This window comes from Pezoporus flaviventris, unplaced genomic scaffold, assembly GCF_033815535.1.
Source record: "Pezoporus flaviventris isolate CSIRO_AGI_PZ_B2104156 unplaced genomic scaffold, CSIRO_AGI_Pfla_v1 ptg000001l, whole genome shotgun sequence".
In the NCBI taxonomy this organism is placed as follows: Eukaryota; Metazoa; Chordata; class Aves; order Psittaciformes; family Psittacidae; genus Pezoporus; species Pezoporus flaviventris.
In genome coordinates, this window is record NW_026892549.1 from 47,086,237 (window position 1) to 47,110,921 (window position 24,685).

Genomic DNA, 24,685 nt, shown 5'->3' on the forward strand with positions numbered 1-24,685 from the left:
AAGGAGACAAAGGGAAATTCTTTTCGGGAGAAGAACTTTTGGTGCAATTTTATGATTAAAAGCCCCATGTTCTGACATTTTCTTCCTGAAGGAATATATGACCTGCAGCAATGCTGAGCACAGGAACCTCTTTGATCTGACTGGGAAGATGCTGGAGTACGACCCTGCCGAGCGCTTTACACTTGAAGCAGCGCTGAAACATCCTTTCTTCTTCCCACTGAAACGGGAAAAAAGGTCCTGGTCTCCTGCAGACGAGGATTCCAAGAGAGGTCTTCCAGCAAAGAAACAGAAAACGGTGTAAATACTTGTGCTAAATCATGAACAATTGTTTTGCTATTTTTTATGGGCATTTCTGCTATTTTTTGTGGATTTATACTAGGACTTTTTGGATATTCCAGTTGAATCCAGCTGCTGGAATAAAACTTAGAGAGAAATGATGAGCCTGGCTGCATTTCCTCAGTGAATAATGATCATGGACACTTACACTTCTAACATGTAGATAATTGCAGCCCTTAAGTGTAAGGATGGCCTTCATTTGCTTCAAAAAAAAAAAAAGTTACAAAGTAAGGAAGAAGATTACTGTAGTTATGGAATGAAACAGCAGTGATCTTTGGGATCATTTTGTCCATTTCATTTTATTTATAATAGGTGTACTCTGGTTACCAGTATTTCAGTTAATGCTCATTATTAGCTTACACCAGTACAGACTTCGCTCCTTAACCAAGTATTTTTCTTGAATTATGAGCTGTCCTGAGAAATTCCATTAAGAATGCAAAGTTTCACGGAGCAGATAAGCTGTTTGGTTTATCATGTCAAATGCCAACATAAAACAATCCCTAAACTTCAGTGGGAAGGGACAGAGTTTTCTCTGCCTTACCTTCCAGCACTTGTGCATTTACACAGCAACTCAAGCAAGCTGCTCCCTTGCCTGGCTCAAGAAAGCTGTTGGGTGGCTCTGTGGGGAACAGTATTGCTTGGACTGCCATGGGAGCCAAACAGGCTCCCCCAGGAGCTGCTGCCCAGCTGTAAGGTAGCCAAGACCCCTCTTGGGCTGTGCTACCCATCAGGTGTGCAGGCCACCAGCTGTGAGAGACAGCAGGTTCCGAGATGCCACTTAATCGTACCCCTCCAGCACCACCCTTCACTGCCACCATAACAGCTTCTCTCCAGGAGGACACTGAGCTCCCTCCCATGAGTGGGGCAGCTGCCTCACCCAGCAGCTGGAATGCTTTATGCTGGAAGCGTAGGGAAGAGGTGACAAAGTCCTTGGGGAGTTGGACAACCACCAATGAATGGGGTATCTGGCTCACATGGTGCAGGCTGACATGTCACACTGAGTTACCACACAAGCCACAGCCTCCTGGCTTCAGCGGCTTCTTTCAGGTTCATTTGCAAACAGAACTGGCATAAATCTCATTCACCATAATTATGTGTACTCAAATATAGACAGAAAACCCAAAAAGTAAAATGGATTTCATTGTGGAAGGCCTTAAATTACATGATTACAGTAGAAAATACAGGAGGTAGAATAGAACTGAAAGGACAAATGCAGGTTAGAGTCAAATCTGTAACAGCTCCTGTAAGCTACTTAGAACATGTTTTTAAAAACTAAATCCAGTATCATCTCAATAACTATAGAAAACAGTTAAAAGAAATTGCCATGAGAGCCCTTATATCATGCTTGATACAGGGAGGTAGGATGTAGGAACCAGAAGGACACATGAGACATGACACTTATCTACAGCTCCCGTTTGCTTTGCCAAGGACAGTGTCACAGGTCAGTCACCCTCTTCAGCTTCAGATTCCGACTCTGGAACAGAGAGATCTTGTCAACAGGCTACCCACAGGTCAGCTGCCACATCCAGCTGCTGCCCTGCGTAACAGCTGCTATTGGATCCACGTGGATGGCGCTAGCAAGCTTTCTCAGCCAGTACCAGGGGACACACCTCATCTTCGAGGGACAATTAACCACCCCACCTCACAAACAAGCATTAGTGCACTAAGGTTCCCAACATGAACAAGCTCTACTTGTGAGCCAAGCTGCTGGTTACCTTCTTCAGCATTCTTGAGCCATTCGACAAACTTTTTCATTTGCTCCAGAAAAACACTCTTTCCTTTTGCAAGATGTGCATCTTTATACCACTTGAGGATGGGTTCTTCACTCAGAACTTCAGCTGTAAGATGTGCAAGAGCAATATTAATACAGCAACCCACTCAACAGCAGCTGCTGAGAAGCTCCAGTTGGCAGGCCTTTGCTTCCTCCCCTAGAAGCATCACAATACATACCCACGGAAGGACTACGCCTGGATACACTTGTGCCAGGAGTGCCTCCTGGTTTAAATTCTGAGAACCTTATGTTTCACACTGACTGCACTGGGGGTTTCCCAAGCACTGCACTGAGGAGCACACTATCACTACAAGTCTGGAGTATTTCATAGCTATTTGGGATAACACTCTAAGAACAACTTCAGTCAACAGCTAAGAACAGATGCAAATTCTTAAAACTTTTACAAATACAATTTTCAGTTTAACAACAGCTTTCTTTGTATTCCTGTGGTGTTTCCACAGGCGCACAGTGTGGTTTTTAGTAACACCTCTTAACAGCATCGAGCACCCCAGAACACCTCAGTGGTCTTAATCTCTGGCTGTTCACAGTCAGTGTTCAGACATAAAGCTAAGAATACATTTATCATGTATCTTTCCCTAACTTAAAGGTGACAAAGAGCCTTAAAAACCTAAATTTGATCTACCACAGCTCTTAACATCTAGTAAAGAAGCAGCATCCTCGGCACATGGGGAAGTACTCCTCTAGGCAAGGACAGCCACATCCACCTTCACATTTTACTGGTCCATCTTTGGAAAAGAAGACAGAAAATTCTTCAGTTCATGAAGTGCAATGCTGTAGGTACTGATCTTCCCTAAAGATCTTATCAGGACTGAAACATTCTGCAGATACAGGCTTTAAAAAGACAAAACCACCTTCCCTCCCCTGCCGAAACCCACAACCCCACAGAATTTACCTTTATAGAAGAGCACCACTATTTTCTGGAAGGCCTTCATGAAATGAATATTGTCATAACAATACTCCTGAATCTTCAACAGAAGAGTCAGCTCTGACTGACCTTGGGTAGTAAAGGCAGCAAGTAGAGGGCTGTATTGCTGCAAGAGGAATAGGAATGACAGATTAGCACACATGGAACACTTCACATTTATTGCCAAACTAGATTGATTTCATGCAGCCCTGCCCAACAGGTGCTAGAGTCCGTACTTCAGTTGCAATACCTTCAAGTGCTTAATGGCTTGCTCTGCTACCAGCTCCTCCTTTTTGTTCCATTCCACTGTGCTCATTACGCTTGACCAGATTATGGCTACCACAGTCTGTTCCGAGATGTTGTTTTTCTTCATCTCCTCCTTCACGTACAAGATTATCTGTCAGAATGAAAGAGTCAGCACATAGGCCACGTATGACAATAAGCTAAATTAAAAGCTCTGTTCTAAATGTTACACAGAAGCCTTCAGAACCAAACACAGCCCTCTGGTCATACAGCAAGATTCAGGACATTAAGGAAAGACCACAGAGCTAGTACCAAAGCACCCTGGTCTAGATTTTCATTCTTAGCAAAAGCCAAGTTCAATATATAATTAGGCATGTACCTTCAGATTAGTGCTAAATGCTGCTGTTTCAGAAAATTTGAGGTAAGTTCCTACAAGAAAAAAAGAAAAAAGAAAGCATCCCACCTTGACTACAGCCAATACTTACATCCTTGAATGGATCTCCCCGAGACATCTGCTCCTGAAGTTCTTTCTGCAGCTCCTTCCGAGCTCCTATGGTCTGCTGGTTCCGAACATACTCAGAAAGTTCCTTCAGTCCTGCTTCAGTAAAGTACTTGGAAAAGTGTTCAACACTTTGTTTGTTGGCTGGGAAGAGTTCCTGAAAACAAAGTTTGCAACAACTCTTTCACAAAGTAAGCGCGCGTTGGGTGCTTTGCTGGTAAATGCTAGTCACTAAACTGGCTTAAGTAGTAACTCAGTAATTTCAGTGCTACTCACCATCAGCCTGTTATCCATGTTGACTTTACGAAGACTGACAGCCACTGCATTAATATCTTTCTCATTTATCCATGATTTGAACAGCTTGACTGCAAAAGCTGCAGAAACACCTGTGTAATAGGAGTAGTACTGTTACTATTGACATTAGAAACAAAGGGAATCAGATGGCCTGAGAGTACATGGCACCTAGTTTGCCAGAGCCCTGCTTGAAGCAGTAGCCTCTGTACTCAGAGGCAGACCCAGCACAGTCCACATCACCTCTGCCCGAGGATACTGCAGTCTCTGGCACACTGGACTTCTCTTACCACCCGGCATCACAAAGACTTCCCTATACGAAACTTAACTTTCTGTAAATGTATTTACTTTCTGTAATTTCTGAAGGAGCCTAAAGAAACAACACACCTGCATCCTGAAAGGTCCGCCTCCAAAATACAGGACTACCTTGCTGGGCAACAGCAGTGCTGGCAACCCCAGCATCACACAGGGAAATCCTACACACAAGCTTTCTGAAAAGACTTAGCAAGACCTTCCATGTTGCGAGGCAGCATATTTACCTTTGCTAATCCTTTAGTAAATCTATCACCAGATGAAGCTAGTGAGCTGCAAGGGTGTACTGTCACTGCCATTTCTGCTTAACTTGTCATGGTTCTGTCTCCCACCATCCTTCCCTAAATAAGAGTTGGGCAACACTTACCTTCTTTAACCAAGTTCTCGTTGTAGAGACTGTTAAGAATTGATGCATTAAGCGTCCCGTTGGCAAGCAGAATACCTGTCAGCATGGCCAGTTTGTTCCGCTCAGACTCTGAGAACCCTTTCAGGAACAGCAGCAACTGCAAGAGGAAATAAGAGTTGCCATAGAACTGCCATCTCTCACTAAAGCTTGACTACTGCCTCCATGTTAGACACTTTTGTTTCAATCAAGCTATTCAACTAACAGAAGCACTACTTCACTGTCAGTCTTCTCCACTAGTCATACAAGCTAGCTGTTCTTCTGTCAACAACTTATAAGTATTCCGTTTTTATAATCCATTGTATGATACAACTCTTCTGTAGAGTGATTAACTACCAGAATTTGAAGGTTTATCTGTTTGCTGTTAAGGACCTACTCCATACCTTTTTGACTTCGTCTTCAAAGCCTTTCTCCAGGTACTTGTAACGCCTGATTAGCTTGTTGAAAACCTAGGAAGATACAGAAAGCATTATTTTTTGCTCTGGACTATCATTTAATTGAAATTAAGAAGAAAAAAAAGAAAAAAGAAAAAAGAGGAAAAAAAGGAAGGAAAAAAAAAAGGAGGAAAAAAAAAAAGGAAAAACCAAGCTCAGTAAAGTTAGTCTGAATTCTTTAGAGCACTTTTAGCACAGAACAATGCTACTCTACCTCTTCCAGCAAGCTTCTTAAAGCCATGCATTATTTTTACCTAAACTTTCAACTGCACAAACGTTTCCTTTTTGACCATTGAATAGTGTAAGTTAAATTGTGCTTATTACAGAACTAACCTGAGCAAATGCTTGCATGGTTTCTAGGTCTTCCTGTGCAGCAAATACACAGACGTTTGTGCGTGTCATGTCATCTGCCAGGGTACCACCTGGGGCTAAAGAAGATTTTCTGTGTTAGTGGTATTACTCCCCAGTGAGAGTACCCAGCAGTTCCCCACAGTAAGAGCTGCAATACCCTTAACATGCAATGCATTGTCCTTTCATGAACTGAATAACTGGATCACTGCAGACTTCCATGTGCTCCACTGCTGTAGTGGAACTTTAAAAATCAGTAGCTTATGGATGTTCATTTAAATATTCTGACCCCGTACTGCTAAATGGATTGGCAACACATCTTGTTTTTCATATGGGTTAAGTTAACATGAGCACATGAGCTCCTCTTCCCTTAAAGGAAAACACTAAGACCACTTAATCCTGGCAAGTATCTTTTTAGTGTCTGCTACAGTACTGCTGCTTTGTAATTAAGTGTCTTTTAAATAACAAGAGTAAGTCACAACAGGAGAGAGAACACAGATGTTCAAAATTCTGCACCCCTCTTTAGTCTTCCAAGGCACTTCAGCTTTATAGCTCCTAATGAGAAGATGATGCTTCGCAATTCCTCTTCAGTTTAATACAGGCACTTGATTGCTAGGCAGGCTGCTTCAGTAACTAGGGTGAATTCAAGCCACCAACTCCAGTGCCAGAATACCTTATTACCAATTTCTATGCCATCCTACATATAAGGGAGATCCTGCAGTTATGTTTTAGTCAGACACATGACTTAAACATGGAGCATTAACAGTAATAATATTAAAAGGTGGTGAGGCAACAGGATGCCAGTTTTCATTTCAGCCTTATATGACTAAAGATTAAACCTAGTCTACTTAGCTACTTGTTACAGAAGAGTGGAGTAAAGGACCCCTAATAGCACCATTAATGCAGTAATGCATTCCCCCCCACCCCCCCAGCTTCATTCCTTGGAGGAACACAGAATGCACTGGTTAACTCTTGAATGTGAACTCACAAACCATAACAATCTGTACATTAACAATTTCAAGTAGTGAGGCTCCATGTGGCAGACAAATTTACCTATTCATGCTACCACCTCCTGTAACACCAGCAAAAAAGCTTCTTGCTAACAAGAACATCAAAGTAACTTCAGCCTGTGTAACACTGTTTGGGATAACCTTTGGGATATGCAGGCACATGAACTTAAACTACTTTGAAAGCCTTGCTTTTCAGCATTTGAGCAACTCTCCTGACATTTCTGCAAGTATCAGTGTGAAGTTGTCCCCAACAGGCAACAGATGCATCCTCCCAAACCAGCCACCCCCACTGCAGAACTGCCATCCGCTGTCCATCTGTGGCTCAGAATCGGGCATTTCCTCTCCTCCCCTACACATTTCGGTAATCTGAGCCAGTTTTGTTACATTACTGAAAATCTGTAACTGCTGAAATTCCCATGTAAGTCCTCCCCCTCCCTATTATTGCATAACAAATGCTAAAACCAGGGACAGATCTCTTCTAGTCTTGGCAGACAACATAAGGGGTCCTCTTCACAGTCAGTATTTTAAATGGGTCCCTGCCATCTGAACCCCTTCTCACTGAAGAGTATTAATCAAGTAGGAAATGTAGAGTCTAAATCTAAAGTACCACTTCTTTTTATACTACTTTTGAAACCTCATTTAGCTTCACCTGCTTCTTACCTGTTTGGTGAGCATCTGCCCTGCTCTTTGCTCTTTACATGCATTGTGCACAAGAGTTTACAAGACTTTCTGTCATCACATTTCACTTCCTTGGTTCCCTGTTTTCTGCTGACTTGACCACCCCCTCATTTCCCACTCCCTGACATCTGCTAGAGCCCATGGCCTCACTGCTGTCAACATCAAACAATCTGTAATAGCATTTCCAAGACTACACGCATCGGATTCTTCTGCAAACAAAACTACTTTCCAAAATAACAGGGCACAAAGCACAGGACCACATCAGAATCTTTCAGGGCAACTCCTTTTACCTTGCAATCACAGACCACACAACTGAAACCAGCATTCATCCCTCTCAAATCAAAAACAAACTCGACCAGAGAATCAAGATCCAATCCTGGTAGGAAAAAAAAATCTAATATATTTTCATTTACACCAAATTTCTTACAGTCTGCACTTAGAAGAAAGCCAAACTGTGGCAGGTAGGGTGTACAGAGTATTTTTACAGTAATCCAATTGCTTAGCCAGTCACTAGCATAGTTAGATAGTTACTGCAGATAGCTTAAACCCTGCCCTACACACTCAATGGGCTCTAGCAGAGTTTTTACACTGAAAGGAAAAGTGAGCTTTTGTCGAGTCAAGAGAACAAAGGCTGAGAGCACGCCATCAAAGGAACTTACCCAGCATTCCACCAGCCACCAGGATGTCAAAAAGCGTTTCTGCATAGCGGCGATAGTCAAGTTTTGCACCAGAAGCATCAAGAAACTTTGCTACTGCCTCCAAGTCAGTGCCAGTTTCAGTTAAACCTTGAATAATACAGTCTTGGAACTGAGTAGGGTCAAACCTCTCTTTTTCATCTGTAAGAACAAAGCACTGAAATGAAGTTGCCACACACACCGCTGCTTGGGGTTTGTTAAGTTTGTCATTTCTATCTTATTAAAAAAAAAAAACAAACCAAAACACAAAACACCCACACCATCCCAAAAAACCCAAACAAAACCAAACTTGCACTGACAAGCCTGACAACTGGTATTAACTGGCACAAATAGTGACTTAACAGTGTAGCCTAAAGTGAATTTCAAAGGCCAATATAGCAGTAAGTTTTACTGCTTTCAGCCTGCTATTCAGTCAAGCTTGACTAAAAAGCTGAACCACTCCTTAGTTACCTCTAATTGAGTTCTTACTATACTTTCACTAAGAACAACAGTTGTTTGTAATAATCATTAGTTTGCCTTAAATAGAAAGGATATTTAACTCTACTCACCTATCCATCCTTAGACTGTGCAAACCATATGCTTCCAAAGAAACAGAACTCAGCTGCACATCTTACTTTGAGTGCTGTCTGTAACAGCTCACCCAGTTTTGTTAGCATCTGTTAGCAGCCTTCCTGTAAGGGGCAGACTAGTGTCCTTACACTCAATGCAAGTATCAACACATTGGGAACAGATGGGTAGAAGTCTGGAAATAGTGGATCTGTTATTTTTCCAGGACAGATCCATGAGGCTGTTACTGCAGAGCTGCCTGGAAGCTAAACTATGGTTAACCGCTTAAAGAGAGACAGAACCTCAAGATGCTAGCATTTCATCTGCTCCGCACACTGCAACAGCTTCTCAAGGGGCTTCAACATGAGAATAGGTTCTTTAAGTCAACCTGGACTTAATGTCTACAAATTGATTACTGATTCAATAATATAGCTGAATTAGAACACCATATCCTTAATGGTGTCAGTTTGAGCTGGAACACTGATAGTATGTCAGTAAAACAGTACTAAACAAACTCTTAAGAGCTGCCCCGCTTCCTCTTTAGGCTTAAGAAACCTACCACCAAATCCTAAATTTCTAATCACACCTCTTCAGTCATCAATGCTTCTCATGGGAATAGCTGCACATACAGATATAGACACTTGCACATCCCACACTCTGAGGGTTTGTGCTTGCTGGTGGTGGGGGGAGTGTTTGTGGGGGTTTGAGTTGTTGTGGGTTGCGGGTGGTTTTTGGTCTTGATTTGTTTGTGTGTGGAGGTTGTGGGTTTGTTTTTTTAATTCAAACTAGGTATTCTTACAGCATTCGGGGGACAATGTAACTTCTATCCAGTGGGTAACACTGAAATTCTTACCAGGTTAGATGCTCCTTAGACTTACACATTAACCTGCAACAAGCCTGCGCTGGAGTTGCCCTGTAACTGGGGTACTGGACACTTCTGCTTTCAGGACAAACACACTCAGTGCAGTTCTACACCCACTGTTCCTTAAGCCAAGGTTATCACAGCAAATTCAGCTACAGCTCTTATTGCCAAATATTTTTTACAAGTGCAGAGAACATTCCAGCACCCAGAGTTAGCACCAACACTGGGTATTTAGTGTGGGCTCATTTAAAAGATTTACGAGAGGAAACCTGTAAAAGCACTGGCTTGTGGTCAGAAAAGGGCTTTTCATGCGGGACCACGCACCGAGAGCGCCGATCGCTTACCTCTCTTTCTAGTTTTAAAACGCTGCCCCGATAGCGTCGGCTTCTGCGGCTTTTGATTATTCATAAAAGACACCCTGCAAGGAAGCACAACACCCCTCAGGACTCGCACCGCGGGGCCCGCCCGCCCGCCCCGGGAGCGTGGAGGCGGCCCTGCCCCCCGCGCCGCTCCTCCTCCCTCCCTCCCTCCCTTCCTTCCTTCCTCCCCTTCCCTGGCTGTGGCCGACCTCCATTTTCCCCGCAGCACACACCGCTGACGGGCAGGCGGGGGCCCCCGGCCCGGGCCTCCCCAGGCGGAGGCGGCGGCAGAGCGTTGGCGGGACCTGCGTGGAGCCCGCTGCGGAGGCGTCGCCCCCTCATTCCCGCCGCACCGCGCGCAGGCTTCCGTGCCCGTGCGGGGGAAGATGGAGACCGAGTCCCTCCTCTCCGCCTCCGCCCGGGTGCGGTGCGGCCGCTACAGCCCGGCCGGGCCTCGTGTGGCGGCAGCCGGCCCCACCCGGCCGCTCCTGCCCCCGGCTGCCCCCCTTGGCCGCCCCGGCCCGGCCCATCCTCCTCACCGACTTTAAGGCAGAGAGAAAACGCCCAAGCGGCCCGGAGCGGAGACGGGCGCGAGCACCAGCAAAGAGAGGCAGCAACAGCGACGAGAGCCTTGCAGGCAGAACCAACGCGAGAGAAAGAGGGGAGGGCCGCGCTCCGCCCCGCCCCGCCCGGCACGGACTATCCCGCTCCACCAGAGAGGTTGGAGGGATAAAGGGCCAGGGTCAGGCTGGGCTTCTCCAGCTCCGCCTGCTCCCCGCTGCTGGCGCTGCCAACCTGCTGGCACCCAACGCTCATCTCCGTGGGGCGCTCCCCATTCCCCATGAGTGGAGCTCTCCGTTCGACCCCCCCCCTTTCCAGGAATGAGCGCGTCCACACCCCCCTCCCCCGCCCTCGTGATTTACCGTCACACGCCAGTAGCCGCCTAGTGCGTCCCCGCGCCGGCACTGAGCGTGCCCCGAGCCATCTGGGAGCCGAGGCGACCCCTGGCGGCGGTGCGCGGAGGGGGCAACCCCACCGCGTGTCCCAGGCTGGAGCCTGCGGGGTGGGCTGCCCTCTGCCCTCTAGCCGGTCCGGTAAGAGGTGTCGGGCAGGCTCCAGTCCCGCTGTGTGCGGCTGCGGTGAGTAGGGCCCGTGCCCCTAGGGAAGACGTCATGGGACCCTGAACGTAACCGCTGGCTGTGCTCAGCCCCGTTCCCAGTCAGTTGTCTCCTTGGAGCCCATATTCAGCCTTTGGTAGAATCAAGTAGGTTGGAAAAGACCTTTAAGATCGTCAAGTCCCACCGTTACCACAGGACTGCCAATACCACCACTAAACCATATCACCGAGGGCCTCTTCGTGGTTTGTGAACACTTATAGGGATGGTGACTCCCCCCCCCCCCCTTCACTGGGCAGCCTGTTCCAATGCCTGACCACCCTTTCATTGCCAGACTGACAGCTCAGCACATAACTGGACATGTCTACTAGGTAGACTTCTCCAGTTGTATCCAGAACATAGCAACATGCAGCATCCTCTCCACACTGATACAGGCCAGGGAGATGCAATTGCAACTCAGTTCTTTGCTCCCCAAAAAGGCAAACCACTAAACTAACCTTGGGGTCAGAAACTTCCCTCTAGCCCTTACACAGGTACCAAATTTCCACCAGGTGTGAAGTGTAATGTTCCTTTGACTAAAGCTCTTGAAATGTCCACTTACCAGGTATATAAACAGAGCGAGTCACTGTGCTCCGGTGGGGGAAAGTGGGGTCACCCGTGTGACCATGACCTTTTAATTGAGGTCACCCCCAGCTCTATTTCTGTTTTATCCCAACAACCTGCTTCCTCAGCTGTGAATCTTTTGTGTGGCCTAGCAGGGAGGTCATTGCACCTCTCAGCTAAACTGTAGTTTTCAGAAGAAAGAAAGAAGTGTTAACTACCTGTGTTCTTACACCGTGCTCCAAGTAACCTGCATCAGCCACTTGCAAACAGGGGAACACACCAATTCTGGTCTTTTTTTTTTTGTTAGACATTCTTTGAAAACCTTATCCCTAATACATCAATATGTAGGAAAGCAAACAAGAAGAATCTGCAAAATTCTTTGATCCAGGCAGAACTGGTCCTGCCATCTTACTCAGTTGATTATCTGCTGTCCTACTCAACTGATTATCTTAAAGTAATGCCATATCTCCAGTGAGGCTGCCTACCTTCCACTGTCTGTTCTTGCCTAGACTACAGGCATTGCACAATCACCCTCACAGGTTAAAACTAGAGTAAAACTGGAAGTAGTAAAATCAGTATTTTGTTCATTCTGCAAGACATATATGCTGGGTATATAAAAACCTGAACGCTTAAAGAGTAAGGAAAAAGTAAGCCTATGCTTGCCATGTTGCCCAGGGAACTTGTGAATGCTCCATCCCTGGCAGTGTCCAAGGCCAGGTTGGACAGAGCCTTGGGTGACATGATTTAGTGGGAGGTGTCCCTGCCCATGGCAGGGGGGTTGGAACTTCATGCTCTTAAGGTCCTTTCCAGCCCTAACTATTCTGTGATTCTATGTAGGGACACACGAATGTATGAAGCCATCATCCTTTCTGGAGCTAGAGTGATTGTACTTGTACCTGGAAGTACTATACAGTTTATCTCACTCATACAAGATGACTTTTCCGTGCTTCTGAGAGCCTCAATTGGAGTAAATACAATTTCTTTAGATGAATATGTTAGGGGCTGCATCAGCACACTAGAGGTGAGGCTGATGCAGCTCTATTCCCCAAGGTCCAACCAGTAGCAAGGGTGAGTGTGTATTCTCAACAAGCAAACATACAAACACGTGTAAAACATACATAGATGAAAATAGAGCTGGCCACACAGGTTAACAGAGAAACACTGCACTAATGCAGACACAGACAGCACCAATGCCCTTGTCCTGTTTTCCTCTCTGACTAGCATGAAGGTCCATTACTGGGAAATACATGGAGAGATACACATACACACAGTAAGGACCCCTCTGGTAACTGGCCTTAGACACTCAGCCTATGAAGTCCCAGTTCTCCCCCCTGTTGTCACTGGTCCATAAGACCCCCAAGGCCCACAGTCCCACTCCTGTGTGTCTGTTGCTATGAAATTCATTACTGCACCAGATTAATGGGAAAGCATCAGGCTTGCCAAGTCACATGTTTTGAACTTTAAGCTCAAACAATAGCCATTCTTATTGTCAGTAGGAGCCAGATTTCATCTCACACCATTTTTGTTACTATTGTTTTCTCCTTGTAACAATATTGGTTATAGATCACAGTGCCACAAAATAGTAGGAAAATGTCTTAGAAGTTTGCTTTTATTGAAGACATATTTAAGCAAATCCTGTTTAACAGCTCAATGAAATCCCCAAAATAGCACATTCAAAAATACCCAAAAGGAGATCACATTCAGAGGGAGGATATTCACCTTAGTATTTGTTCATTCATTCTAAATCCAAGGCACTGATTTCTTTGGTACTCATTCTAAAAGGAGAGCGTTTTTCTAAATTACAGTTAAATAAGAAGACAAGAAGATAAATCACATGTTAGGAAAATTGTATTTTAAGGTAAAGAACACAAAGATATGATAGTTCCTGCTGCCAGCTCCTGGAAGTGTTTGATATTCCAAAATTGCAAAAGCGTATTGCCAGCTGAGCTTTTTGCATTAGCTATAGTCTCACAATTTACCAAGAGAAATGAACAGGAAACCTTTACCAACATAACCTGTCAATTTCTTCATTATTAGTAATATTAATTTATTTGTAAAGAAATATAATCTTGGTGCACCTCTACAGGTTTAGGTTAAATACGATTTACTTGAGGGTCATACTTCTTCTATAGCATGCTAATTTAAGCCTGAAATCTCACCCTTAAAATAAATGAAAATAGTCCAGATTTATGTTTATGTAAATGAGTCCAGGATCTGAACTAATGCAATACCTGTTGAGTATCTCCAGTTATTTCTTATGCTAGTGTTTTGGATACACAAAGACATTAAATGTGTTCTTACTGTTAATTTTATTGCTTTGACCTATCAAATGTTAAAGTTGAATAAATTCGCATGTAAACGTAGGTTGGATCAGCTCAGCCATTTCCTTTTCTCCCTCTCAAACATCTTTGCACTTTCTTTTCAGTCTCCTCTCCTCACAGGGAAATGCTCCATCAAGATTCATACAGCTGCCACAGCATCACTTTAAACTTCTGAAGCAATGTCTGCCAGAGTGCCAGTAATGTTGTTTGGCACAGTTAAACTGGGAGCCGACACACCTGTTTTTAATGATGAACTTCTGTTGCTGTTGTTTCCTCTTAGCCCTTTTCCCCTCCACCTTTGTATCTAAGACACCTGCTGCATATTTGTTATGTATAGCTGCTGATGGCTGCAATGGGCAATTTCAAAATGAATGTTTTAGGTAAGAAGACTATGAGGTTTTGCAGATATGGCGGTCTATCCCTCTATATCTTTGCTTACTGATTCATGTTATCCCAGAAATCCTCACTTCTTCAAAGGTGGTATTGGAACCTGTCCTGCTATTTAACCCTTCCTACCTCCAGTACACCTCCCTCACCTTGTGCCCTCTCCTTACCTACAGATGCCATCAGCTATGTCCTTCTTCACTGTTTTACTGGAAAGAAGCAGCAAAATTGTGGGTAAAGCAAAGGAGAGGAGTGAATGCTGACAATACAGAGAATAGCAATGATTATATTCCAGCCCCGAGAGAAGTCAAAATCAATAGTGGTTCTGAGACAAGGAGTCACAAAAGCACAAAATGTAATCAGTTCTAAGCAATGTTAAGTGTGATGGCTTTGTAATGGAAAATAACCGCTGCTTGAAGGTAGTTGACATAGTTTCAGGTCCTTAGGACCTTAGTACAAAAGGTGTAAGAAAAGCAGAATAGAAAAACAGGACCTGGGGATGGGGAGTATCTGAGACTAGCAGATGTCCAGGGTGGGCACAGATAAACTAACTGGTAAGTAAAAGTGCAAGATGATTGCTATGTCTGTAATGTTAATGAAGCTTGTTGGGAAAAATAAACGACCCTTAAAGACCACCACATTTTTGTATGCATGCCGGAAACTTTCTGGAAAATGATGTAATATGCCCAGTGACAATATAAGGATGGCCTGCATGGCAATACGGGGACACACGTTAGGAGGAGCTATCCCCCGTGTCTCCCGGCGCCGCAATAAAGAATACCTGCTTGTCAACTTGAAACTCTGTTGGCGAGTTTGTTCCTGCAGTCTTCTCCGAATCAGTTCAGAGAGAACTAGTGGTATGGATCAGGTCTGAGGTGGTCTGCCAGGAAGCAAAGAGCTATGCTGCGGTATTATGTGGTCACTGTGGTAATAATAATACAGCAGTGTCTAGAAAACTTTTGCCATTTCTGCTCTACTGTAACATTGATATATTGCTTATCACTAGTTTGTACAGTGTCTAGTTCTGATCCTCGGGATTTTCAAGTACCAGAAGAACAGAAAGAGTGGGTAACAATAGTTATGAATCTCAAACTAGATGCAGAAGTGGCAAAATGGTACTATTTGTGACCTGCTCTTCATTGCAGGTATTTTCAAAATCGCAGGTGAATTCTTGCAAGTTCGTGGGGTAACTCCAGAATTATTCCAGTGTAGCATGGAACACAATTTGATTTAGAAAGACACGTATGTTTCAAAATAAGAGGTCTCTTACATGGCATGACAAGAGAACTGGTGCTTGTTCTCATTCTACAAAGACAGATATATATATATATATCGGGGTGTGTAAGTATTACAGTTCTTTCTTGCAGGAAAGCTTTCAGTCAGTAAGTGGCTGAAGGAGTCACCTAGTTGCTTGGTACTTAGGAAAGCAGTATTAAGATATATTGATGGCCCATGGCTTATAGGTTCCAGGTTTATCTTTTGGAATCTGAAAGAAAATTTAAGGAAAACAACATCATTTTGCTAAGAGGAAAGAAAACTTACTGTAATTTACAAATGCATGGTCTTTGTCAGCCATTTAAATGTCACTGCACACACATCCCCACTTTATCATGTTATAAAAGGTTGTGAAATCCATCAGCTTGCCTCTAGTCAACAAGTGGCATTCTTGTAATTGAACAGATAATTAAGTGCATATGTCCATAGCACAAGTGAGCTCACAGACTGAAGGGCTGAGATTAGAGGAACTGACATGAGGTTCCATTATGCAACATGGTTTAATGAGACTGCATTAGATCATGGAACCAATGATGTTTGCAAGGAGATCCTACACTTCTGAGGGCATTTCTGGAGACAGAACATCAGCTCCTAATGACTGGGTAACAACTTCACCTTTATTTAAACTCTAAGTTGTTACCAAGTGTTTGCACAACACCTAGCCCACAAAGGCTCTTGATCTCAGTTATGACTTTTATTAATATGAGAAGTTCTTTCACTGTTAAAGACTTCATCACTGGATATCCTGCACAGAAAGAAACAGAAGTGGATGAATGTGGGATTCACAATCCCAACCTCCAGGTAGATTGAGATCTGGGGGTCTCTAGCTGGCTGCCATGGGAAGACACAGGGGCCTGCAGGCTTGCCTGACCCAACTTGTGTCCCTTTTCATAAAGAAATTTTCATCTGAGGCTACAATGCAGTTGCTCGGGCTGAGGTCTGTGGGGCTCTTTAAGTTGAAAGTTTTAATTAATGGACCTTGTCATTTTGGTCTGGTGTTTCCTGTTTTCCAGGCTCCCAAAGGAAAAAGGTCAGGATATCTAAAATCCATTTTCCTCCTTAGGCCCCATTATTTCAGCATCTCCTGAACATCAGTTCATTCCACAAAACAAAGAAGAGAGAGCATGACCTAAAGTATGGAGGGCTCTCAGAAACCCAGCTGGAAATGAATTGTACAATAGGAAGAATCGTTGCTAGCCTCTGCTTTTTTATAAAATCAAGGATGTGTTCACCAAAGCAGCTCTAGGAATATTCAGATCATGACACAGAAAATGAGCTTATATGAAGTAACTGGGACCTAAACATTTGAGGCATTTACAATGAATATCTCAAATTTGCACCTCTAGATTCTGTTATGCCACTGTCAGTGGTGATGCTTGCATAGAAATGTAAATCTAAAATGTTTTATTTGGGAGTGCTCTTGTGCACCCGGCCTGTATTCTAACCCCATGTTATGAGAAGACATAGATGCATATCAGCCTGTATTTCCATCTCCCTAGTTTTCAAGGAAGAAAAGAAGGAAACTGGGGTACATGCTTCAAAGTGGAATCAGTCTAGACCAGAGGCATAGGACAAACGATGGAGCACACCTACTCTGTGTCTAGACATCATCATAATTGCTAACAGAGATGCAAATAAAGTGACACTAAATATGAAGACTATAATCTGAAGTCTTTTCAAGGGCTTTTAGATTAAAGGAGATATGTAAATTGGGGACATTACCACTGAGGAAATAGCATAGGTTCCTTAGTTCTAGACTGTCAGTTCATGTTACTCTGTCAACATAGCTGAGCAAAGCTCTGCTAACTGTGGTATGTTGAAGAAAAGAGATTTTGCTCACTGATCAGTCTATGTGCACAGCTCATTCAGATTAAAGAGAATGGAGGAGCTAGCTCATGAAAGGAATGAAAATAACCTTACCATCTCAGTAAAGACATCAGCACAGGCCATGCGAGTTTGCTCAACAGTCAAGGGGCTGTTCAGTGTGAAGTCCAGGGGCAGTCCTCTTTCCTTCCGTGCAGCAGCCACTGCATCTCGTATTGCAAAGAACACTGAGCTGCCGAGGAAGAATCCAGCCTCTCCCATGCCCTGACAGAGGAGAGAGACAGCTGAAGAGACTGGCTTTAGAAACTGTCAGTAGAGATTAGCACACCTCTGCTGTAGTTATCAAAATACACTGAATAGTGTCAGCTCTGTGTCTGGGCATGTCCATCATATTTGGATTCAACAGCTTTCCTTGGATCTCTGACAACTTTCAAATCAGAAAACCATCAAGGACTAGGATTTGGCTGATGTAGATAGTTTTACAATTCATGATACAGCTACACTATCAAAGCTTCCTGCTGGGACTTCAGTGCTCATGTTATAAAGCCATGAAATAAACTCATGACTTCTCACATAAACTACCTTTTCTATATCCAATTGGAATTAATTCTGCATGATGGACCAGAGAAAGAAAGACACCCATTTCCATTGCTGCCTTAGGCCCTCTTACGTAGATAAAGTTTGTGCTGTCTAATTTTGATAAGAAATATGCTCTTTGTCTCTATTTTCTTAATGTGAAAGAGTTTGTTTGCTCATTTACACCACCTAAGGCCATAAGAATATGGCATGGAATATCTTCTGGAAATTTCTGTTCCTTTGTGTACTGGTTTTGGCTGGGATAGAGTTAATTTTCTTCATAGTAACTCATATTTGGGCTGTGTTTTGGATTTGTGCTGAAAACCGAGTTGATAATCCAGGGATGTTTTAGTTACTGCTGAGCAGTGCTTACACAGAGTCAAGGCCTTTTCTGCTCCTCACCCCACCCCACCAGTGAGTAGGCTGGGGTTGCACAAGGAGTTGGGAGGGGACACAGCCAGGACAGCTGACCCCCACTGACCAAAGGGATATTCCACACCATATGACATCATGCTTAGCATATGAAGCTGGGGGAGGAAAAAAGAATAGGGGAGGGAATGTTTGGAGTGATACTGTTTGTCTTCCCAAGTAACCATTACAGGTGATAGAACCCTGGTGTCCTCGAGATGGTTTGAATATCTGCCTGATGATGGGAAGTGGTGAATTAATTCAATTTCATACTTTGCTTTGCTTGCATGTGTGGCTTTTACTTCACCTATTAAATTGTCTTTATTTCAACCCATGAGTTTTCTCACTTTTGCCCTTTCAATTTTCTCCCCCATCCCACAGGGGGCAAACGAGCAAGTGGCGGTGTGGCTTAGCTGCCTGCTGGGGTTAAACCACAATACTCTGTCATACCTGCTTTAGATTCAAAGGTAAATGGGCAGTGGGCATTCCTGTCTTTTAGTAGCCTGAGGCCTACGCTCCCCTTTAGTTCCCCTTCTATTCTGAGGTGTTTTTTTCTGCTTTTATTTTGAATCTATGAACAATGCTCAAACCCAGTGCTGAGTGTTTCCTCAGAGGATGAAGCACCCTTAAAACAGGAAGAATGGTGCTCTGCCATGGCTAATGGATGAAGTGGGCTCTATTCCCATACCTGTCACAGGTTTCCTGTGAGATTCTACAAAGTCACTTAATCTGTCTCATGACCTCTCTGCCTTTAAAAAAAGATCATAATATTGCCTTCTTTCATCCTTTCTCCTGTCTAGTCAGTTTAAACTCTTCAAGATGGACTTTTTCACTTTTGATATATAGTACAACAGGTAGGTACAAAAAACCTTTAATTTTTATTAGTTTCTAAGCGCTACTGTAATATCAGTAAATCATAGGAAGAAAATCAGTCCAAAGCCTCAGAACATCAGTGTTTTACCATTTGAATACAATTTGTTCCATAGCTGAAACTGGAATTATCTTTTTTGGGAAAAAAAAAGTTTACCATCCACTACAGTCACTTAACAGTTTTGCAGCAGAATCACCTGGTGTGCTTGCAAATGGTAAATTTGGTGTGTTTACCTTGGAAGAATAGATAGCAATGGAGTTGCATGAATTTGGCAGTAAATAGACATGGAACTGCTCAGGAATGTCACAGATGGCAGGAATCTTGTATGTATCTGGGCCAAGAGTTAGCTGCTCTCCTTCTGGGGAAAAGTAGATTTCTTCTAATGTATAAAGACCAACTCCCTGAATGAAGGCCCCTTCAATCTGAGCAAAGAAAAAAAAAGGTAAACTTCTACATCTTATTCAGTCATTTTAAAACACAAAACCATATATACAATTAGACTTTTTAAGATTACACATGAACTGATATCTTTCCTTCCAAAAGTAAAAATAAGCCAACATAGACCAAAGTAAGACCAAGCTGTCCTCATCTGACTTACACAAATATTTCCATTGGCTCAAGTTCATTCTACTCTTCGTTATTCCTGGCTAAACTCACCATAGCTAGTACAGTTATCTCTGATTTGCTTTTGCAAAATTGCCAAAGAGAATTGAGTCAAATCCACAGGAATTCCAGTGTGGAGACATTCGCCCAGGGACTCTGACATAAATAGTCTGCTCAATCTGATACTTGCTTAAAAAGGATTTGCAGTTAACTAATGAAATTTATTCTAGAGAAAAACATCACATACACAAATAAATGGTAAGTTGGATATGAAGAGGAAATAACAAACCAGCCTGAAGTAGGAAGGAACAACTGCTGAGTAAACACCTGGGCTATGACAGCGGTGATGTAAACACTGATGCAAGGTGAACACAGAATTGAACTGCGAAGAAAGAATGATTTGACAAATTTGGCAATTCTTGAATGTGCAAAATGAACATAATCTTTTAGGCAAAGGGCAAGTATATGAGGATGAGCCTGTAATAAAAAAAGGTTTTTAAATGTAAGTCATATTTTTAGAAGGATTTCCTTTGATTCTGCAAAGAAATGACAAATATTTTTTACTCTTGAGTTCACCACTGCTTTCTTATTTACAAATTATTAGTGAGTGACATCACTTTTGTCATTATTCAGTTTGTCTGCAGATACAGATAGTTGAATCCATAATACAAATCTGTGGCTATATCAGACCTTTAAGGAAAGGTCTGTTACATCTCAATAACTTTTTCCATTACACAGCCAACACTGTCACAGTCAACAGTGCTCTGCAGCTGGTTAAGATTTAGCCCTCAGTCAGTAATTCTGGGGTAAATTTTTCAGCAAAAAGTCGTAAGGAGATTCAGGATGCTGATCCTGTAGGGCATTTCCAAAGTCTGTGGGATCTGCTTTTCTCTTCTCAGAAGACAAACAAAAAGTAGAAAACTTAACCTAGTATTACTTATAGCTGCAAATAAAAGCAATTACTACTACATCTGTCAAGCCAGCATCCTTGAGTGTTAATGGATAATATCTCGTAGGCTTTTGTGGCTATTAAGTTGACTGGTTACAGCAAACATTTAGGCAAAAAGAGAAATGTTCACTAACATCTAATATAAAGGAAAACTATGGAAGTTCATACCTGTCCTATATCTATAGCTGGATTTATGCTAAAACACGCATCCATGACAATGTCTGTTCTGATATTCTGTTAAACAAATAAAAGGTGCGTTACAGACTTATATTTAAAATACACAACAACAAAGGGATCATAAACAGTGTATATAGTCTCACCCATAAAAGATGTTATATCACAAATATTACAGATTTATTCTGAAATATGAAAGCTACTAGAAACAGGCTTGTGTTGGTGGAGAGTTCATCTTATCTAGATGCATTTCTGGTAGTTGTCTGAAACTTTGAATCTGCTGTGCACATCCTGCAAAGTAACAGGATGATCATGAATTCAAGAATGGCTTTGTTGCTTGTTCTCCTATAGAAACTTAATTGTTTGATGTTTAGCCACCTCCTATGCTTTGTTGTGAGTGTGGAAGCACAGTCACTTGAACAGAAGTTCCTTGTGTAGAGGAATGTATCATAGGAAATATAATGGTGGTGGGAAATTCACCCAACTCTACTTCAAGTTCAGTATATTTTTTGACATTACCTTGTGGGCTCCTGTCAAACAGTCTATTTCTACTTCAGAACACGCAACTCCAAAGAGAAAATACGGAAACGCATGGCCTTTCTGTGTGTCCCAGTTCATGTTTGTTACATAACCTCTGGAGGAAGTAAGAACATCCCTCAGGATAGATGAATTTGATCAAGACGACCCCCACCCTCTATTCTTGTCCTCACTGTTGAGTCATGATATAAACTCTGTAAACTAACTATTTTCATAGGATCTCTGTAGTCAAAGACTAGCACCACTGCTAAATATTTGTGGCGTGGAATAATTTGGGAGGATAGGAGGATTGCAAACCGTGATGGCCATGGAACAAAATTCCCTGTGGCCTCCTGTGTCCTACCGTAATTGACCTTGGAGAAGATCGTGCATCAAGTGTCAAAATAGCTAACCCAAGTACATAAAGTGCTTCTAAAATCAATATGGGTTGAAGAGAAGAATTTCTCTGACACTGCAGTCTTTGGTCCAGGTTTTTAATGGTTTGTGTGCTTGAGAAGGTTGAATGGGGACAGTTTTATACTTCCTGCAACTTACTGACAAAGTAGCACCTGTGATGACGAGAAATTAAAACAAACTAATGGCTTTCCTTACTTGAAATAGCCAGTAGCTGAAAGACTGATGCTTTGTTTGTGAGCTTCACTGATCTGCAAAAGGAATACTCATTATTACAGAGAGAAAATTAAGAATTCTTTTCTTCATATTTAAAGAAAAAACTTTAAAAACCCATTTGAAAGAAAAAAGAGCCTAAGTTAAAACTTTACATTCCCTTGTTCCCTGAACATATCTTTGAGAAGGGGGACATTGCAAAATCTCTAAAGTTGGCCAGATTTACCAGACACTGTGTTGCACCACTTGCTTGTACACTGTTTATCCTTTTCCTTCATGCGGTTCACTCATGCAGGGAGGCCCTTTCCTCTCTCCAGAGCAATGACGGCTTTCATTGTACACTCATGGTTTTATCATAATTTAATAGTAAGGAACAGACATATTTACCCAGTCTTCCCATTTGCCATTAGGATTGTCTCTTCGTATAGGGTCCAGACGCTTCCAAAGGATTTGACAAGCATCCTAGGGAGGAAGAAGGTTGTGCACCATTGACCAACCCACAAACCCAAGTCTTTCTGCTGTATTCAAAGCACTACAGGCTCGCTCTTAGTGAAGTTAGTTTGTTAAATTCATTCTGAGGGCTGTAACTCTGTTCATTTACCGACAATTTCTGTACTCTGCAAACTGCCAGCTGGAAAGTGGCACTTAGTAAAGAGTGGCATTGGCATCTTCTCTAATGTAACTTAAGTATTCATATACCAGGCTACCACTGAAACCATCAACAAAAACGGATAAGGGACCTGACTCTCCTCCTATTTTGATTTGCTAGATAGAAAACCACTGGCCTGAATGATTTATTAAAAAATAAATTAAAGCAGAACTGGTTCCAAATGATGTAAGAGGATAAGGGTGTTTCAGTCTAACTATTAAAAAATACCTGAAACATACCTTATGCTACATTTTCCTTTAAATTGTGTGTAAATACAGAATAAAGTAAAGATCCATAAATTCATCTACTGGCAATCTAACCCCCCCATCCCCATTTATAAATCTGATACAGTAAAGCAGAAAAGAATTTACCCTTTTTAACAGTGTTCCATAATTTGCCTTGTTTTAAACTGTGCATGTAAAATAAATCATCAAGAGAGATTTTGCGATAAAAGAACTGCAAGCTGCTCAAAACCAAAACAAAATGATGAATCCTCAGAGGGACATTCAGTATTCAACAGAACAGCTGATTATGTGAAAAAATGGTAATAAGTCTAACCTGGACTGCTCTTGCATTGATTTCTGTTCCAACTGATGCTGCTGTGTATTTGCCATTAGGTACAGTTGTCGTGCTTGTTTCACAGAAGTGTATATATGACAATGGTATCTTCAGTTCACGACTGACAATCTGTAATAAAGGTAAACAAAAAGATAGCCAGTCCCACTTGAAGATGCAGTTTCAAGTCAGCAATTCATCATGCCATTCATCTCTTTCTATATACATGTACACACAGAAATGACCTAATTCAACAGTAATACTATGACTAGGACAAACACAAAAGTCTTCCTTAACAATTATCCTGTAAAATAAATATTTTATAAGTAAATTCAGGTAATAGAACAGAAGATAAAACAATACCATGCAATACTATATATTTTGCCTCTAATTAATTGTTCTCTCTGATCAGGTTTTGTCTACATATGCAAAACTTAATAAAAATCAAAAAAACAATCACTTTCGCTTATGGAGTTTCAAATCTTATCTGTATATTTTATTTTCAATTTCATTTGAAACGGCTTTGTTAGCTTGTGTTCCCACTTTATCTTTTTTTTACAGTGTTCTAATATTCAGATGTTCATTCAGCTCATTTTGAAGGATTGACCTAGTTTTAGCGCCAGAATGACCTATTTGGCACATAGTTTTATTTATCACTACACCAGAAATGCATGAAAATTAACTGATGCTATTATTGGTGTTGGACACTCTACAAAGTTAAACTTTCACCACTTTAACTCCCTCTGCAAACAAACATTGGGTCATTAGCTATCCTGATATCAGTGATGTTACCACAGAGATGTTAATCTTTCCAGGTCTTTGAAGATCACTTTGTTTATAACTTGTATTTTTCCTAAGTTTTGTCTTTATCAGTAACTCAGAAGCAACAACCCAATATTAAACCTAGCTTTATTATGTCTATAGAATTTGCTTATTGAATTTCTTAGTGCCCTTCATCCTTTTGGTTCAGTTATCTTTATGTTTTATTTGCCTCAGATGCAAACTAACTCACCTGTAACATCTTAGTGTGAATTCCTTGTCCCAGTTCAATTCCACCATGAGTGACTAGCACAGACCCATCTATATAGATATGGACGAGAGCTCCAGCCTAAAGAAAAGCCACAAAAACTTGGTAATTTTCTTGCTTCACTGAACAAAGATGCATAGCAAAAAGAACAATGCAAAGATAGATTGAATCAACAAGAATCAGTATATTGTTAAAAGGGAGTGGAAATTCTCCAGCAGTCCGACAATAACAAATTTTACAGCTCTAAGACAGGATAGACTCTAAGTGAGATAGCAGCTATTCAATGGAGTTCTGCAGCAATCACAGTAATTAGTCTAAATAATAGAAAAGCATATTTTTCTTCTTGGGAAATTGGGTGAATTAAGAACATGCTGGCTCCAATTGTAATGTGTGTGTAGCCGTACATACTATTCCCTCATCCACAACAAAAAGGAGGACAGAGCAGAATCTGAACCTTGAATCAAAGGCATTTTGTCAGATGGCAAGGCATCTTCTA

The 24,685-nt window shown here is 42.2% G+C and overlaps 2 protein-coding genes and 1 long non-coding RNA gene across 7 annotated transcripts in view; 1 reads left to right on the top strand and 2 right to left on the bottom strand.

Moving 5' to 3' along the window:
- Positions 1–616: 616 nt before the first annotated feature.
- BZW1 (basic leucine zipper and W2 domains 1) lies at positions 617–10,409 on the bottom strand. Of its 2 annotated transcripts, XM_061456328.1 has the most exons (12): positions 10,252–10,409; positions 9,698–9,771; positions 7,910–8,086; positions 5,548–5,642; positions 5,164–5,229; positions 4,745–4,880; positions 4,051–4,160; positions 3,761–3,931; positions 3,283–3,429; positions 3,021–3,159; positions 2,052–2,174; positions 617–1,810 (listed from the first exon to the last, which is right to left on the bottom strand). In XM_061456328.1, the coding sequence occupies exons 2-12, from the start codon at positions 9,759–9,761 to the stop codon at positions 1,779–1,781; spliced, it is 1,260 nt and encodes a 419-aa protein (XP_061312312.1). In that variant the 5' UTR covers positions 9,762–9,771; positions 10,252–10,409; the 3' UTR covers positions 617–1,778. The 2 variants fall into 2 exon arrangements, with proteins under 2 accessions (XP_061312312.1, XP_061312322.1); XM_061456338.1 differs by lacking the exons at positions 9,698–9,771; positions 10,252–10,409 and having other exon boundaries at positions 5,637–5,642; positions 7,910–7,987.
- Positions 10,410–14,980: 4,571 nt separating this feature from the next.
- The window catches only part of LOC133270826 (aldehyde oxidase 2-like), a 43,412-nt gene continuing 33,707 nt past the window's right edge, over positions 14,981–24,685 (bottom strand). For 3 of the 4 annotated variants that reach the window (XM_061456379.1, XM_061456374.1, XM_061456387.1), the window contains 9 exons: positions 24,175–24,270; positions 23,166–23,294; positions 22,346–22,420; positions 21,944–21,996; positions 21,335–21,449; positions 20,810–20,875; positions 19,323–19,511; positions 17,331–17,498; positions 14,981–15,621 (listed from right to left, as the gene is read on the bottom strand). In XM_061456379.1, coding sequence (XP_061312363.1) covers positions 15,568–15,621; positions 17,331–17,498; positions 19,323–19,511; positions 20,810–20,875; positions 21,335–21,449; positions 21,944–21,996; positions 22,346–22,420; positions 23,166–23,294; positions 24,175–24,270 — 945 coding nt within the window. In that variant the 3' untranslated portion in view covers positions 14,981–15,567. Of the gene's footprint in view, positions 15,622–17,330; positions 17,499–19,322; positions 19,512–20,809; positions 20,876–21,334; positions 21,450–21,943; positions 21,997–22,345; positions 22,421–23,165; positions 23,295–24,174; positions 24,271–24,685 lie in introns of those variants that run through there. The other variant, XR_009743936.1, reaches the window with a different exon arrangement.
- The window catches only part of LOC133270887 (uncharacterized), an 80,088-nt gene continuing 73,373 nt past the window's right edge, over positions 17,971–24,685 (top strand). The window contains exon 1 of the long non-coding RNA XR_009743958.1: positions 17,971–18,188. This is a non-coding gene — a long non-coding RNA (uncharacterized LOC133270887). The remainder of the gene's footprint in view (positions 18,189–24,685) is intronic.